Below are 15,378 nucleotides of genomic sequence, written 5' to 3'. Positions count from 1 at the left end.
ACCAGAGCAAGAGAAGAGAGGCAAAATAATACAGAAAACAAAATACCAAAATGTTGTATCAAGCTCAAAAGTAGAAATAAGCTCATTTTCTTGCCACAGCAAACTGAATGTGTACAACCTGACTGCGCACTTATACATAAAAAAAGAGGTGTACTGTTGTGTATGTAATAGAAGCATGATGGGTCGAAGTGGAAATGACATAACCAGTGCACTTCAGAAAATGTTGGAGACAGTTATGTACGTGACAAATCTGATTTGACTGAATTCGTTCTTTGGAGTGATTCGTGTTTCCCCCAAAACAGAAACTCTGTTATGTTTTTCTTGAACATTCTATGGTGCTTCGGCTGGTATTCCGACCATGAACTCCCCTTTTCTTCAACAAGCACAGTACAATTCAGAATACAGGATGATTCACAATTAATGGTCCGCACTTTAGAAATCAGTTCTATAAGCCATTTCGAACATACAATGTCATATGAACATGTGTACGATTATTCATAAAAATCCAAACATCATACTGTGAATCAGACTTTGGATTTGCTTGCATCATAATACAAACATTGGAACATAAACTAAATGGAGGATTGAGCTGTGACGTGAAGTACGAGGGAGAAGAGGAAGATAGGTCTGGTGATTATCAGCTGTGCCAAGGTACGAAATGTGTACGTCTTTAGATCTGTGCAGTCAAGTGCATTGAAGTGAAAGGAGGGATATTTGAAAATCTGTTTCCAAACCGAGGATGTTTATTTTATGACTAATACAGTATTTTGAATTAACATTTCTCAGTATTTTAAGTGAATAACTCTTAGTTCTGCTCAAAACCACAGCTACTTTCATAGGATTCAATCAGCTGTAACTACTTGCTGGTCGATAATCAGACTCATGTTCATATGACATTTTATGCTCAAATGGCCTATAGAACTGATTCCTAATGTACGGGTCATTAGTCATGAACCACCCTGTATAATGATGAAATTTTCTACTCCTGGCCATGCATCGATCCAAGAAACTGGTGCTGCCATTTTATTCCCCAATTTCTTTGTTGTGACTGTGCAAATGGAAGTCCTACAAAATTGTGGAGATGCAGTCCCATTATTTTTATGATTTTTAATTCTGCTCAAAGCTTTTCAATAAATTATAAACAGGTCCCATTCATGAAAGTGACAGCCCTTAAGTTTTCTCAATCACTTACATCCAGAACTATAATGACAATGAATACAATGTTAATTTGAAACACTTAACAATGATTTTCGCGCAAAATCCACTGAGTTTGGACTGATGGCAACATCTAAACCAGCTAAACTGTAACTACAGTCACACCGGTACTTAACTTTATGCCTGAGAATGATAGATCTATTTTTCAAAACATAATATTATTCAAATGCAGAAAAAAGAAAAGAAAGTAACACAAAGGCGATGAAAGGGACAGTACCACTCTGATTCCAATGAATCAGAGTCATTGCATACTTACTAATAGGCCTATATAGCATTATTATTTTACAGTATTATGAAAAAATAATGAAAATAACATTTGTTTCACTTGAACCATGTTACAATAAGCATTTTGTGTAACAATCTTTGGTTCAATGTATATTTACTGATACATTTTCTACTTTATACTGCAGTATGATGTAAAACTAATCGAACAAAATTCATTATTCTATATACACTTTTAATACTTATATATCACTGATTAAATTTCTAACTTCTTTACTGTGTTAATCTTTAGGATTTACCTTGCTTGACTAGTTTCGAAGTCTTGTGCTTCAATGTCCAAAGCCTAGATTAAAGATTAATATAGTAAAGAAGTTAGAAATTTAATCAGAGGAACAAAATTTGTCTATGTTGCACAAAATATACATTCATGAGGAGAATAATCTTTTTATCATTATTTTATGTATAAATGCATGTAAATGAACCTGTTTTGATATTTTCTTACAGTGAAGTCAAAATCCACATGGAAAGTCATTATCCAATCACTTCTGGTATCCAGAATGCAATGCCTTACATATAACTTTGCTTATTTTAAATAAGATGCAATGTTTAGAAGTACCGGTACCGTAAAATGGGTGACTTGATACACTGGAGGGACTTGATACATTTTGTTTCGTTCCGAAACATCAACCTACAAAACATATCACGTCCCCCCAGCATATCAAGTCACCCCGTTTTACGGTACCAGTATTGTTAAATAACTTGTTAACAAGTGTATATATTCAGAAACTACAGCTGCATACATTTCATATATTTAACTAGGTTTAAGACACGAACACTAGGTATGAAGAAATAATGTTAAAAAAATTACTGATCGCCTGAAACTTTAACACCTTGCTTCTCAAAAGCAGCATAACTTACTGCTACATACAGCCTTGTAATACTTAGCCAGCGATATTAAGGTGTTATTGTTGCAGGTTGGAGTTCTGATTTCATAGAATGTAGAAAAAATTCTACATGTCTAACTTTTTAAGAGTAAAGAAAACACGTTTTGAAATTATATCTTTGGTACTTAGTCATCTCCCGTCTTGTGCACAATCCTGAATAATATGCTAATTTCACGTGGTCCCTTGAAAAGCATTTTAAATGGGTTTGCTTTATGCAAGTAAAGATCGTGCACGCACGCACACACAGAGATTTAAGATAGTCATCAGGGTGGAGACAGGTGGAATTGGAAGTGTGACTTATAATCAAATGACAACTATTATTCAGATTTGTGCGATAACTGTCACAACATTGGTTTAGCAGCTCAGTAATCCCTTGTTTAGTTTATGTATATGCTGAGCAGAACTGGATTCTAAATTATGAAGTGTTTTGTGATTCATAATCAGTTCAAATAGCTAGTTACCAGTCACATACATTAAATGGAAATACTGTTTTCTTGTTAACAAGTAGGTCTATGCTGAAAACAAATATTTTAATTAAAACCTGAAAGCTGATTACTGTAATGTTGCAACACTTTCTCTTAACTTCAAATAATTAATAAAATTGTTTTCAGAATGCAAGAACTCCGGACTCGCTTATTCAATTCCGATTTTACTAATGTCTCCTTTAGTATCATAAACACCAAACTGGCTATCAACGAAACTGAGGGATTATCCAAACTCATGTACATGGCAGGAGACATTGCAGTGCTACAAGAACCTCAAGACAACATTCCTGCTATTTGGAATTCCATACTGGATGGAGGAGTTGATCATATCCTTGTGCTGGACAGGTATATTGTTCTTTCTTTACTGACAATTTTAAACTACAGGGACTGTTGAGATCCAGACTATGATGATACAGTTTTAATTATAATTTTGGTGATATAACTTGAAGGGGAAATATTAACTTATACACAATTTGGACCACCTGGTCTCTCTGCATTACTTCACTGTAAAGCTTCATGCATCAAACAAATGCCTGGTGTAAAATCTCAAAATCTGAAGGTGTTCGTAAGACACAAAAGAAAAAGGAAACATGATAGTGAACTGCACCATTTGGGTACCCATAAGTGGAAGTAAGGTGAAAATTCAATAGCAAAAGTGCCATGAATTATAAATTAATACACAATCTTAAGTTTTTGAACATAATTTATAACCCTGGAAATATCAAAATAAATTCAGATGTAGAAAAATAAATCAATACCTAACTCAGCTTACTCACATCCCAATAGTGAATACGAAATACAAGGGATGATCAAAAACTTTCTGATTAACTTTCCAACTTCTTTACTGTGTGATGACTAGTTTCGAAGTGTTGTTCTTCGTTGTAGGCTTTGGACAATGAAGAACAACACTTCGAAACTAGTCGCCAGGTAAATTCCTAAATATTACCACATTAAAGATGTTGGAAAGTTAATCAGTTATATATAAGTGTTAAAAGTGTATATAGAAAAACGAAAAAACTTCCTCTCTACATCTTTATATGTCAGTAACTCTATCCCTTTCAAAGTAGTATCTTGGGACACAATGCCCCATTTGCAGCAATTGCATCACCATTAGAAGCAGTTCTATAAGTTCACTTATCTAAACACAGTGATGGATCCTGGAACAAATATAATCGAATCTCTTTTCCTTTGGTATCATTTTACATTTTGGAAATAGAAACACAACACAGGACAGTACATCCGGTGAACAAGAGAGGTGCAAAACTAGAAGAATGTTGCTCTTACAAAGGAACTGTAAATGAGGTCATGCCAAAACTTCCTCTCAAACTGCCACATTATTAAACCTAAAACCTCCGCAGCAAATAGACAAACATATATAAAAGAAACTAAGGTTGCAAAATTACAGTTTGGATAAAGATTGTCGAAAAACTGTGTTGTCTCTGGCCTTGAATAGATAGTACTTACTGAGATGGCACAGAACACTTATGCCATGCAATGTTACAGCTCATTTTTATACATTCATCCACAGACAGTATAGTCATGTGATGAGGCAATAAGTCTTCAGTTTTTTATTTCTCGGTGTGTGTTCTCAGAGACACACAACCAGGTAGTTATCCTATCTTTACAGATGACATTTTAACATGCGTTAGATTTGCATGGTAAATGTCCTCCAGCATGCACAACTTCCTCAAAAGAAGTAACGATGCTTCAAATAACTTATATCCTGCTTAATGTGTGTCTAAAAATACTCCGTTTGAGAATTTTGCTAGTAAATGTACAATTTTTTCTGCATATGATGTATATACGGCATTCTTCCTCTGCATTCACAAACCACAGAAAATACCACATACACCTTACTTAGATCTGTACAGAAAATTACTACTGTAATATAAACCCAGAGAAAGGGATTGTACGTGTAGTAACAGGTCTATATTGTGTTCAATCTGCAAATTTTCTGATCATAGCTCATGCACACAACTTTCTGAATATCACTGGAAACTTGAAAGATATATAGTGCATACATTTTATCATTCCACGCTCACATGTGGGCAGCTGCACTGTGCACTGTCACTTCCACACTGCCTCTGCAAGTGTGGAAAAATAAAATGTATGCATTGTATATTCATTCAACTTCTATTGTGAATTTACAAATTATAATTTTCATTACATTACACTAGGGTACACTATATTTTACTATGTACTTTGGAAGAATCAGAGAACACGTGAAGTATTGTTTTCAGGATGTGTATATGCGTGTCTAATAAAAAATTACTATTTCACTACTGCAGGTGTGGACGACTAGCCTATCAAGTGATTCCACCATGGAGCTTATTAACCTATCCATATGTAAAAGCAGCTATCTTGTCAACATACATAGATGAGCCTTGTGGTATTTGTAACATAACCTTTGTGGTAAGTATAATACAATTGTTGAAAGTACTATTAAATAGGCCTACTTGTGACACAAGTAGTTTCTTTAGAAAATGTACTCAATACAGTAAAACTCGTTTTAACATTCCTGTTTCTAAGAAATGATTTCAAAATTCCCAATAAAACTGCCATAAAAGCAATGTACTTGATCCTAACTTTTCAGAACCCTGCTTTAAGGAAAATCCCACTTTTAAGGTACACACTAAAATGGATCTGCAAATGTAGAATCCATTTTAACAAAATGTCGAACTGATTCCAAGCATCTGTGATCAATTCATGTATAAGATACACTTTGCGGCAAAAAGAATGAGCCACCCACAATTTTTAAGTTCCAGTTACATAATACTGCACATGCTCGTCTCTTCAAAGCCGTCATTCACCAGATAACACACATAATTAAGCCATTTAAATTTGCTCTATTTTGTTTAAGAGTCTGAAATATGTTACAAAATAGTCCACTGCTGTGGAGTAACAGTTAGCTTGCCTGACTGTGAAATGAGTGGGCCCAGGTTCAAATCCTGGTTGGGGTTTTTTTTCTGAGGCTATCCCTCAACTGCTTGAAGCAGAATTGTTGGGCAACTTTCGGTGTTGGACCTCGGACTTTTCACCTTCATTAGCATCATTTCATGAACCATCCTTAATAGTTACAACTAGACCAGGATGACATGGCAGATGTGGTTTCGGTATCTGTCTGCAAAGCTGTACAAATCCCAACAAGCCGCAGGGGCTTCAGTACTGGACTGTGGTAGATCGAGGGAGTGTAGCTTCCTTGGATAGCTGGTGCCTTCGTGAGTCATAGAGTCTTCTGGTTAAAGGATGCAGCAGAATAAAAGCACATGAATAGTGAATTTTTTTTTAGTAGGTTATTTTACGATGCTTTATCAACATCTTCGGTTATTTAGCATCTGAATGAGATGAAGGTGATAATGCCAGTGAAATGAGTCTGGTCCACACCTGTGGAGTAACGGTCAGTGCGTCTGGCTGCGAAACCAGGTGGCCCGGGTTCGATTCCCAGTCGGGGCAAGTTACCTGGTTGAGGTTTTTTCCGGGGTTTTCCCTGAACCCAATATGAGCAAATACTGGGTAACTTTCGGTGTTGGACCCCAGACTCATTTCACCGGCATTATCACCTTCATCTCATTCAGACGCTAAATAACCTAAGTTGTTGATAAAGCGTCGTAAAATAGCCTACTAAAATAAAAATAAATGAGTCTGGGGTCCAGTACCGAAAGTTAGCCAACATTTGCTCACATTGGGTTGAGGGAAAACCCCGGAAAAAACCTCAACCAGGTAACTTGCCCCAACCGGGAATCGAACCCGAGCCACCTGGTTTCGCGGCCAGATGCGCTGACCGTTACTTCATAGATGTGGACCTGAATAGTGAACAAATGCCATCGATCTGAGGAGGCTGCAGAGGAACACCACAGGGAGACAGAGGTGTGGAACTGGATGTTGTGGCTAAATCAATTTGATGGCACCAAGCAGTGAATTGTGTGCTTGAAGGAGGTTGTACAATAAGCTTAAGGCTGTGATACTTGCCTCTGGGGAAAAAAAAAAAAAAAATGTTATAAAATGGAATAGAGGATTAATTTTAGGTACATCAGGGCCTCTGAAGAGAGAAATAATAACAAAATTGATAAATACAAAATCAATCGAAGCGAATATGAACAGAAAAAACATATATTATGCCAATTCAGTACCATCAGTTTCAGCCATGTCAATGAGTACTCGCTGTAGAAATATGTTCAATCTAGCCAGTCCTTGCTCATAGGTATACACTTCGCTTCCCCTCCCATGGCTGTGAGAGGGGTAACAAGGGTCCTGTGTAGCAGGGGTGAGCACACATGCCTTTCAATATCAAATCAGAAGATGCATAACCAAACTTGCAAATTGAACTTATTCATCTCGTGTGTGACAAGAAACTGAGTACCAATCATTTAATCACTTCCACTTCCCTAAGTTTTCTCCAGAGATCACACACACGCAGATATACATGTAAACAGTTTATTTTTTACACAATGAATCTCAATAAAACTAAACAGACATCTTGTTTAACAAACATCTTACGTTCATGAGATTTGCTGAAAGTATTAAACCAAACACAGTCATTATCGCAAACAGCTCTCTACTGAAGCAACACGAACATAAAATGTTTAACAGTGTTCTTCATTTGTATCTAGAAATCTCCTAATGTAAAAAAGTATCATTGAATAGTGCATTCCTAAGTTAATTTTTTAATTTGTGCCCTAAATGAATTTGTTTAACTAGTAGTGTATAAGAATCTGGTATTCCCAAGAAACTAGTTTGATTAATTAAAATGTGCCTCAGTGAAATGTACAGCAGAGTTTGTATAGGTCAGTTTCTGTCAGATGCGTTTCCAATTCACTATGGGCTAAAGCAAGGAGATGCACTATCACCTTTACTTTTTAACTTTGCTCTAGAGTATGGTATTAGGAAAGTCCAGGATAACAGAGAGGGTTTGCAATTGAACGGGTTACATCAACTGCTTGTCTATGCGGATGACGTGAATATGTTAGGAGAAAATCCACAAATGATTAGAGAAAACACGGGAATTTTACTGGAAGCAAGTAAAGAGATAGGTTTGGAAGTAAATCCCGAAAAGACAAAGTATATGAATATGTCTCGTGACGAGAATATTGTACGAAATGGAAATATAAAAATTGGAAATTTATCTTTTGAAGAGGTGGAGAAGTTCAAATATCTTGGAGCAACAGTAACAAATATAAATGATACTCGGGAGGAAATTAAACACAGAATAAATATGGGAAATGCCTGTTATTATTCGGATGAGAAGCTTTTATCATCCAGTCTGCTATCAAAAAATCTGAAAGTTAGAATTTATAAAACAGTTATATTACCGGTTGTTCTTTATGGTTGTGAAACTTGGACTCTCACTTTGAGAGAGGAGCATAGGTTAAGGGTGTTTGAGAATAAGGTGCTTAGGAAAATATTTGGGGCTAAGAGGAATGAAGTTACAGGAGAATGGAGAAAGTTACACAACACAGAACTGCACGCATTGTATTCTTCACCTGACATAATTAGGAACATTAAATCCAGACGTTTGAGATGGGTAGGGCATGTAGCATGTATGGGCGAATCCAGAAATGAATATAGAGTGTTAGTTGGGAGGCCGGAGGGAAAAAGACCTTTAGGGATGCCGAGACGTAGATGGGAAGATAATATTAAAATGGATTTGAGGGAGGTGGGATATGATGATAGAGAATGGATTAATCTTGCTCCTGCCCCTGCAGTTGTTGGTACCTTGACTGAAAAACATCTGTTTTACACATGTACACAACACGATACCTTGAAAATCTGAGATCACCTAAAGGTAATTGCTGAAGTGCTGAGGGGACATTACGTGTTTCTAAACTAAAGATTATCTGTTTACTTGAAGCAGAAGTAGCCTCCTCATCATTCCCTCTGGCTCTGCTTGCACAGGTTTCACTCAATCTGAGCCTTCTGTCCCAAATACGCCATCAGTAATTATTTCCACAGTTATTTCTTATTTTAATACCATTCTGATACCAGCACAGTAGTACGTAAAACATTTCAAAGAATATAATGATATCTTTTTCTCTCTTTTAGAAGTAAATTCCTGCTATTTAAAAACATATTTTAACAATTTAACCCCCTAAAAGTGGCCAGTTTATGTTTTAATTGAAACTTAAAAAAATAGCATATAGGAGTGCAATTAATGATATAAACACGAGAAGTCTACGATTTATAAAATTTTGAGAATAACGATTTTCACATTAAGTTGCGTGTAAATTTATGGAAAAGAAAATATTTAATAAATGACTAAATAATTGTGTCATCTCATTTTACAGGCAAAATCAAATGACACCAACAGAGATGGAGATACAAATTTCTCGACACCTGAAACCAGGCCAGGAATTGAAGAAAATGACATTTATATAGTAAATAAAAACAAAAGTAATGCAATTTCTGTCAGCTACACATCTCAACAGAACTTCACAGAAACAAATGAGGAATATCCACCATCACAAAAACATTTCAGTAATACAAACATTCTAGAAACAACGCATGACAATGCCAGTAATTTAGCAGGAGATGAGAAGTCAGATTATGGACCTGAAACAGAGACAATTAATGCAAAAATCCAAAACATGTCTGAATCACAAAATATTCAGAAAAATGAATTACATAAAGATCTTGATATACAAGACACAAATGATTTAAGTGCTACGCTAGCACCATTGGTTGAAAGGAAAGATGGTACTGTACCCATTAAAATAATCATGCATTCTCCCCATGAACATCGTAATGAAAATGGAACAATTTCAGAACATGAATATCTCGTTCTACAGACAGGTAACCCACACTACCACGGACACATGGAAAACGTCGTATACCCATTACATGACACTACCGTAGTGGAAGTTAATAAACAAAAAGAAAAAAAACACGAAGAGAAGAATAAATATGGTATGGTTACACTAATGGGACTAAAGAATGAGAGCTCCGAGGAAAGTACAGGCAATGCAGCTACAGCTTCTAGCAATGAAAACTCAACAGAGATACCTCAAGATATAAGAGAACATGAGATGCATCAATCCTCAAGAAACAACACTGCAGGCTTAGATAACAGTATCGGAGGGAAAAAAAGTCATAAACAAGGACGATACTATAAGAAACATAAAGCAGACCAACCTGGAACAATGAAGGGTAAAGGGCACAAGAAAATACAAATATCCATAGCAAACCAAAATGAGACAAATGAATTCATAATCATAAGAAATGTTACAGGGAATGATAATAGGGAAAATGCAAGCAGTGATACAATTAAATTTCTCTTCCATAAATCCAGACATCCTAATAAAAATATCAGAAATGAACATCAAACAGAAAATACAAATGTTACTTACAATGAAACTGCTACACATCACCCACTGAACCATTTGTTTAAAAAACCAAAGCACGCTAATATTATCAAACCCGAGCATGAAACAGAAGCTGTAACTGAACTATTAGATACCATCCAGGGCACAAACACAGAAATTCTAAACAGTTCTATACCACAGAACCCAGCAACAACTGTGAATGAAACTGAACAACACAAACACAGCCATAACAACATACCTGGTGGCAAGAAAGATATAGCACAAGAATCTCGAACACAAAGTGAAGAAGATGTGTACAATAACACGACTGTTGCAAATGCCATAATTTCAAGTGAAGAAAATGATGAAAGTGAATCACGACTTACTGAATTTATTGAACATTACAGTAAATTAATGAAGTGGATTGATTATCCATTGTGATCAACGTCCTGTTACTGACAAAATAACACTGCCTTTAAAGAAAGGCATTGAAAATAGATTACGTTCTTGACACCACTTAATATTCTAGAGGGGGTACTTAAATACTATTTATATACAGTTGTCTATTAATTCCTTCATGTTAATCAAAAAAGAATTTTCATTTTAAATATGATGCAGCACATAGCATAGGCTAGTATCTGTATTCTCGTAAGCATTATTAAATTTCTTTTAGAAATAAAATCATACTTCATCGTTGGTAAGTACAAAAAATAGAATTTATAGACAATAATTATAGTGTATACATGTTGTTCAATTATGATCTTATAATTATGATCTTTCTTGAGAGAAATGATAATCTTAAATTTGATCTTGTGATATTATTTACCGGTATACATAATGTCCAAAGTTACAAGTGAAATGTTACACCTTATGGTCTGTTACATCTCAAATATAAAAATTAAATTATTATAAAAATCTTTCTGTAACAGTTCAAATTAGTAAGCCTGTGTGTTGCAGATGCCTTATTTAAACTATTCTGTCTTCAAATTCCAGTCTGAAACTAATTTTCAATACATGTTCCATAACATAAAAAAAAGATATTGTTATAGGTACTTTAATATATTCTAATATGCAATAAGTTCAAAGTACTGATATGTCTGATTTCTATTCGAGTTTATGAAGAACCTGCCAGAAAGCAATGTATACTGTAGGGCAGGATTGGATGAGTCTTGAAGCAGGAAGTCAAAACACTTCAGTTTTTGCTAGCTTCAACATTATAAAACCTTTAATAAATATAGAAGTAGTTAATATGCAAAGACTACGAAATAATGCAACACAGTTCAACCTTATTACAACCAGTATAATGTTTCTATAAACAAATTTGTTTTTATATCTTATACATGATAGCTTTAATTTCAAAGATGATAAAAAAATAGACAAAAAAGTACATTACTATTTATTATATTCCACAATCAATCATGTGCAGTCAAGAACATAAAATCAGTAATTACTGATAATATAATTGATTGTGTCATTGTTGCTCAAATTTCCAAGACATCAATCATTTGTTTCAAAAAACGAAGACAGAATACCGTTACCTTGTTTGTGGTTCATAGAGTAGGAGTGAAAATTCCTCATTTATGTGCTAATAGTGTTGTGATGCATTTAAAGTTTTATAAAGAATTTAAGAAACTTAGAAATCACTGTAGATAAAGTTTTGCAGATATTTTACATATTATTTCACTGCATTTAAACTGTACTAAAAGAACAATAGTCTCTTCCTATCTTATGTCATATTTAGCTCTATAAAATATAAGATATCACCATTTACAAAATATAGATATGTGAACTGTAACATCTCTATTTTACTTAAATCAGCAACGTATTTTTAGTATATAACCGTAATTTTAATGGATGTTTGATTTCTGGTATAAGTTTATGAATGACCTGTCGAAAAGCAATTATTGTTGGACAGGATTGGATGTGTCTTAGAACCTGAAATTGAGCATTTGTATATTGGAATTCTGTATATTTACCATGAGTTATAATAAATATAAACATAATTCTATGTTTAACCTTGGAATACGACAATCCCAAATTTTATACTTTGATATTTTCACAATGGCGAACTGTGCAGCAAATAGTATCTTGAAAATAATTATTAATTCTCTGCAGGTATTCAGTATTGTCCTCTTTACTGGCATTTGTTTGTTATTCAGATATCAAACTTTCTAAATCATACAAAGAATGTAATGGTGACCAATATTGAAGATTTGTTACTAAAATTACTCAAGTTCAAATTCTGTTTAAACACCTTCATCTAAAAGTCATCTGTGAATATTTTTCACAAATTTCAATTTTTCTACTTGCACAAGAAAATTTAATTTCAAGTCTTCATACTAAAAACAACTTCTGTATTAACAATGTGTTGAGCCTAATTGACATATTTGATGGCAGTTATTCACATTCAAATACCAAAGGAGAAGGATTCGATCCGATGCTGTGGATTGAGCCTTGGAGTAGCTCAGTGGCTAGAGCACCCAGTGCGTAGAACTGAGGACCTGGGTTCAATCCCCGGTGCTAGAGCGAAATTTTCTCCATTATTAACCAATAATAACCACATTCAAGTTGCTGAACACATGGTAAGGAAGCCACATAGGTTTAGTCATTTCTGTATAAGTAGAGCTTTTTCATATTACAAAATGTTACTGTATAAGTGGATAGGAATAATATAATAATTTTTTACAAATGACTAAAAATGCTCATGGTTTATTTCTTGTAAATATTACAGACATAAACTTTAACTTATTAATAATATACAGTGAAGTTCAGCCATAAGAGCAAATGCCTTCCCAGACAGAGGAAAAGGATTCTTTCCTTTATTGTAACTATAGCATATAAGAGGAAAAGTATAGTTGCATAGATGACAATGGTAGCACAAAGACACATTTTATCTGCACAGAGATTTTCGGCCAATTTTGTTCATTATGAAATTACTTCAGTTCCTCTGAGGAAACCAATTTTTCTTTTATTTACTTAGCATGAAAGAAGAATAAGCATTTCAAATAGAGTAATACAAGCTTAAATATGGTTACTTCCAGAAGTTGACCAATGAACATTGTGGCAACTCTTCAACATCAACATACCATACCTAATGCAAGACAGACCAATCACTAACCAGTACACAAATCACACGACACCAGCAGCAACCTGGAGCGAGCAACATTTCCAATCTGCTGCTATATAGATGCCGGTACCATCAGAGACGGAGGTGCTGCACACACTATACTGCAACTCTCCACATACATTATCGATAATTTATTTATTTATTCAAATGGCATGAACATAAAGATGGTTATAAATTCATTTTACTTCTGACTTCCCAATATCTGCTATTCATAGTGTTTTTTGACAAAGCAGGACAGCGCATCAAATGATTTTTTTACGTGAGGGCTTTGACCGCTTCTATTCTTTTGTTGGTACGAGAGTGTATTTAGAATTTATGTTTGGAAATGGGAAAACTTTCACCATTTCCTGGACAATAGGGAGTTGTGTCCCCAATATAGTTTTGAAGGGATGTACTACAGTAGTCAGTATTTTAACACAAAGATTGCAAGAATTCATGCAGTGCCCGCAATTTGTTTTGTCATTTGCACTCCCCATTTGGAAGGTCTGGTAACAAAAGTGAAGAGCGGAAGGAGGAGGAGACAGAGAATGAAGACACTGACATGGACCACCCCTGATTGAAACACATTGTAAACCTTCGTTTAAATCTATAGTTTTCCCTTAAAACTTTCATTTTGTTTCATACTCTTTCCTTTATCTTAGTCAAATTTCAGGAAGTTGCCTCTTCTCTCTGACATTTGCAGAGCAGTCCTTGAAACAAGGTGACTGATTTGTAAGAAGTTGTGGTGCGAGTACGGTCAATAATATTTAAATGTAATTTTCTTTTAATTTCATGTCAATTTTCCATTATTTTAAGAGCATTTTAATGATCATTTTAAGTAGATTTTTAGGTCATCAACATCCGCCCCCTAGTTATGAGAGATGTACAGTATATGTGGTTGGCGACCTGATCTTGGTAAGTTCTTTACGCTTTCAATTTCAGCAAATTTCCTTAGATCCTTGTCACTGTTGTAAGTTGAATTGGATTGTGATCTGGATACATTTCATTAAATAAATTCACTGCCTCTCGATGAGATCATTGCCTGTCTCCATAGCCAAGTATAATTAAAATTAGAATTATTTCCCTTTCGCTCAACATCTGATAGGATGTCAGATTCAATCCCTTAAATAACCTGTTTCTGTATAAATAAACATGATTCCATGGATATAAACAAAGAACAGTCAAATCACAGTAAACAAAAGAAACCTTTTACTTATATTTCATGGATATAAAGAAAGGACAGTCAAATCACAGTAAAAGAAAAGCGTTTTATTCGTATTATTCGTTAGACTTACATTTTTTTGTTTTCTTGATTTAGCAACAATAAATTTGTACAGAAATATTCAGTGTGGGTACTTTTTAAAAAGGTCTTAATGAGCATTATTCGAAAATATAAAAATATATTGAGTATTCCATTTAAAATAAGAGTTGGCATTACTTCCGGTTAAGTCAGAAGTATATAAAAATCTCTGTAATACCATTATTAGGCAGCCACGTAGCTCAGTTGGTGGAGCAACTGGCTACGGACTGGAAGGTCTGGGGTTCGATCCCAAGTGGTGACAGGATTTTTCTCGTTGCCAAATTTCCAGAACGGCCTCGAGGTTCACTCAGCCTCCTATAAAATTGAGTACCGGGTCTTTCCTGGGGGTAAAAGGTGGTCGGAGCATGGTGCGAACCACACCACCTCATTCTAGTGCCGAGGTCATGGAAAGCATGGGGCTCTACCTCCATGCCCCCCAAGTGCCTTCATGGCATGTGACGGGGATACCTTTACCTTTAATACCATTAGTATTGGCTATCCCCACACACAAAGAGTTTCATGTCACTGAACCAGATGCTTCAAAAGTTATTTATGTGGCGCAACTAACTCTGTATGTATTTAGTCAACAGTTATTCGTTTATTATAGGTAAACGATTATGGATAAAAAAAAATACTGAAACTTAAATATGTCATTATTTTAATTTCAAGGGGAGGGGGTCAAACCCGGTAACCCCCCCCTTTCATATGCTCCTGGGTTCACTGTTTTTAAATGTTATTCAAACATTCCATTAGAAAACACAAAAGAAGTCAGCTAATTTTTCATAATAAACAGTAAAGAATTAAACATTAA

The 15,378-nt window shown here is 34.9% G+C and overlaps 2 protein-coding genes across 14 annotated transcripts in view; one reads left to right on the top strand and one right to left on the bottom strand.

The window, feature by feature from the left end:
- LOC138707386 (putative uncharacterized protein DDB_G0267840) overlaps positions 1-12,184 on the top strand; it is a 28,708-nt gene extending 16,524 nt beyond the window's left edge. For all 3 annotated transcript variants that reach the window (XM_069836742.1, XM_069836744.1, XM_069836743.1), the window contains 3 exons: positions 2,993-3,211; positions 5,155-5,278; positions 9,148-12,184. In XM_069836742.1, the coding sequence (XP_069692843.1) occupies positions 2,994-3,211; positions 5,155-5,278; positions 9,148-10,602 (1,797 nt within the window). In that variant the 5' untranslated portion in view covers position 2,993 and the 3' untranslated portion in view covers positions 10,603-12,184. The remainder of the gene's footprint in view (positions 1-2,992; positions 3,212-5,154; positions 5,279-9,147) is intronic.
- The window catches only part of LOC138707385 (sushi, von Willebrand factor type A, EGF and pentraxin domain-containing protein 1-like), a 376,277-nt gene that overhangs the window by 273,162 nt on the left and 87,737 nt on the right, over positions 1-15,378 (bottom strand). The gene's annotated exons all lie outside the window — the stretch shown is intronic.

The sequence above is a fragment of the Periplaneta americana genome, chromosome 10 (assembly GCF_040183065.1).
Source record: "Periplaneta americana isolate PAMFEO1 chromosome 10, P.americana_PAMFEO1_priV1, whole genome shotgun sequence".
NCBI lineage: Eukaryota > Metazoa > Arthropoda > Insecta > Blattodea > Blattidae > Periplaneta > Periplaneta americana.
This window is presented reverse-complemented; position numbering and strand designations above follow the sequence as displayed.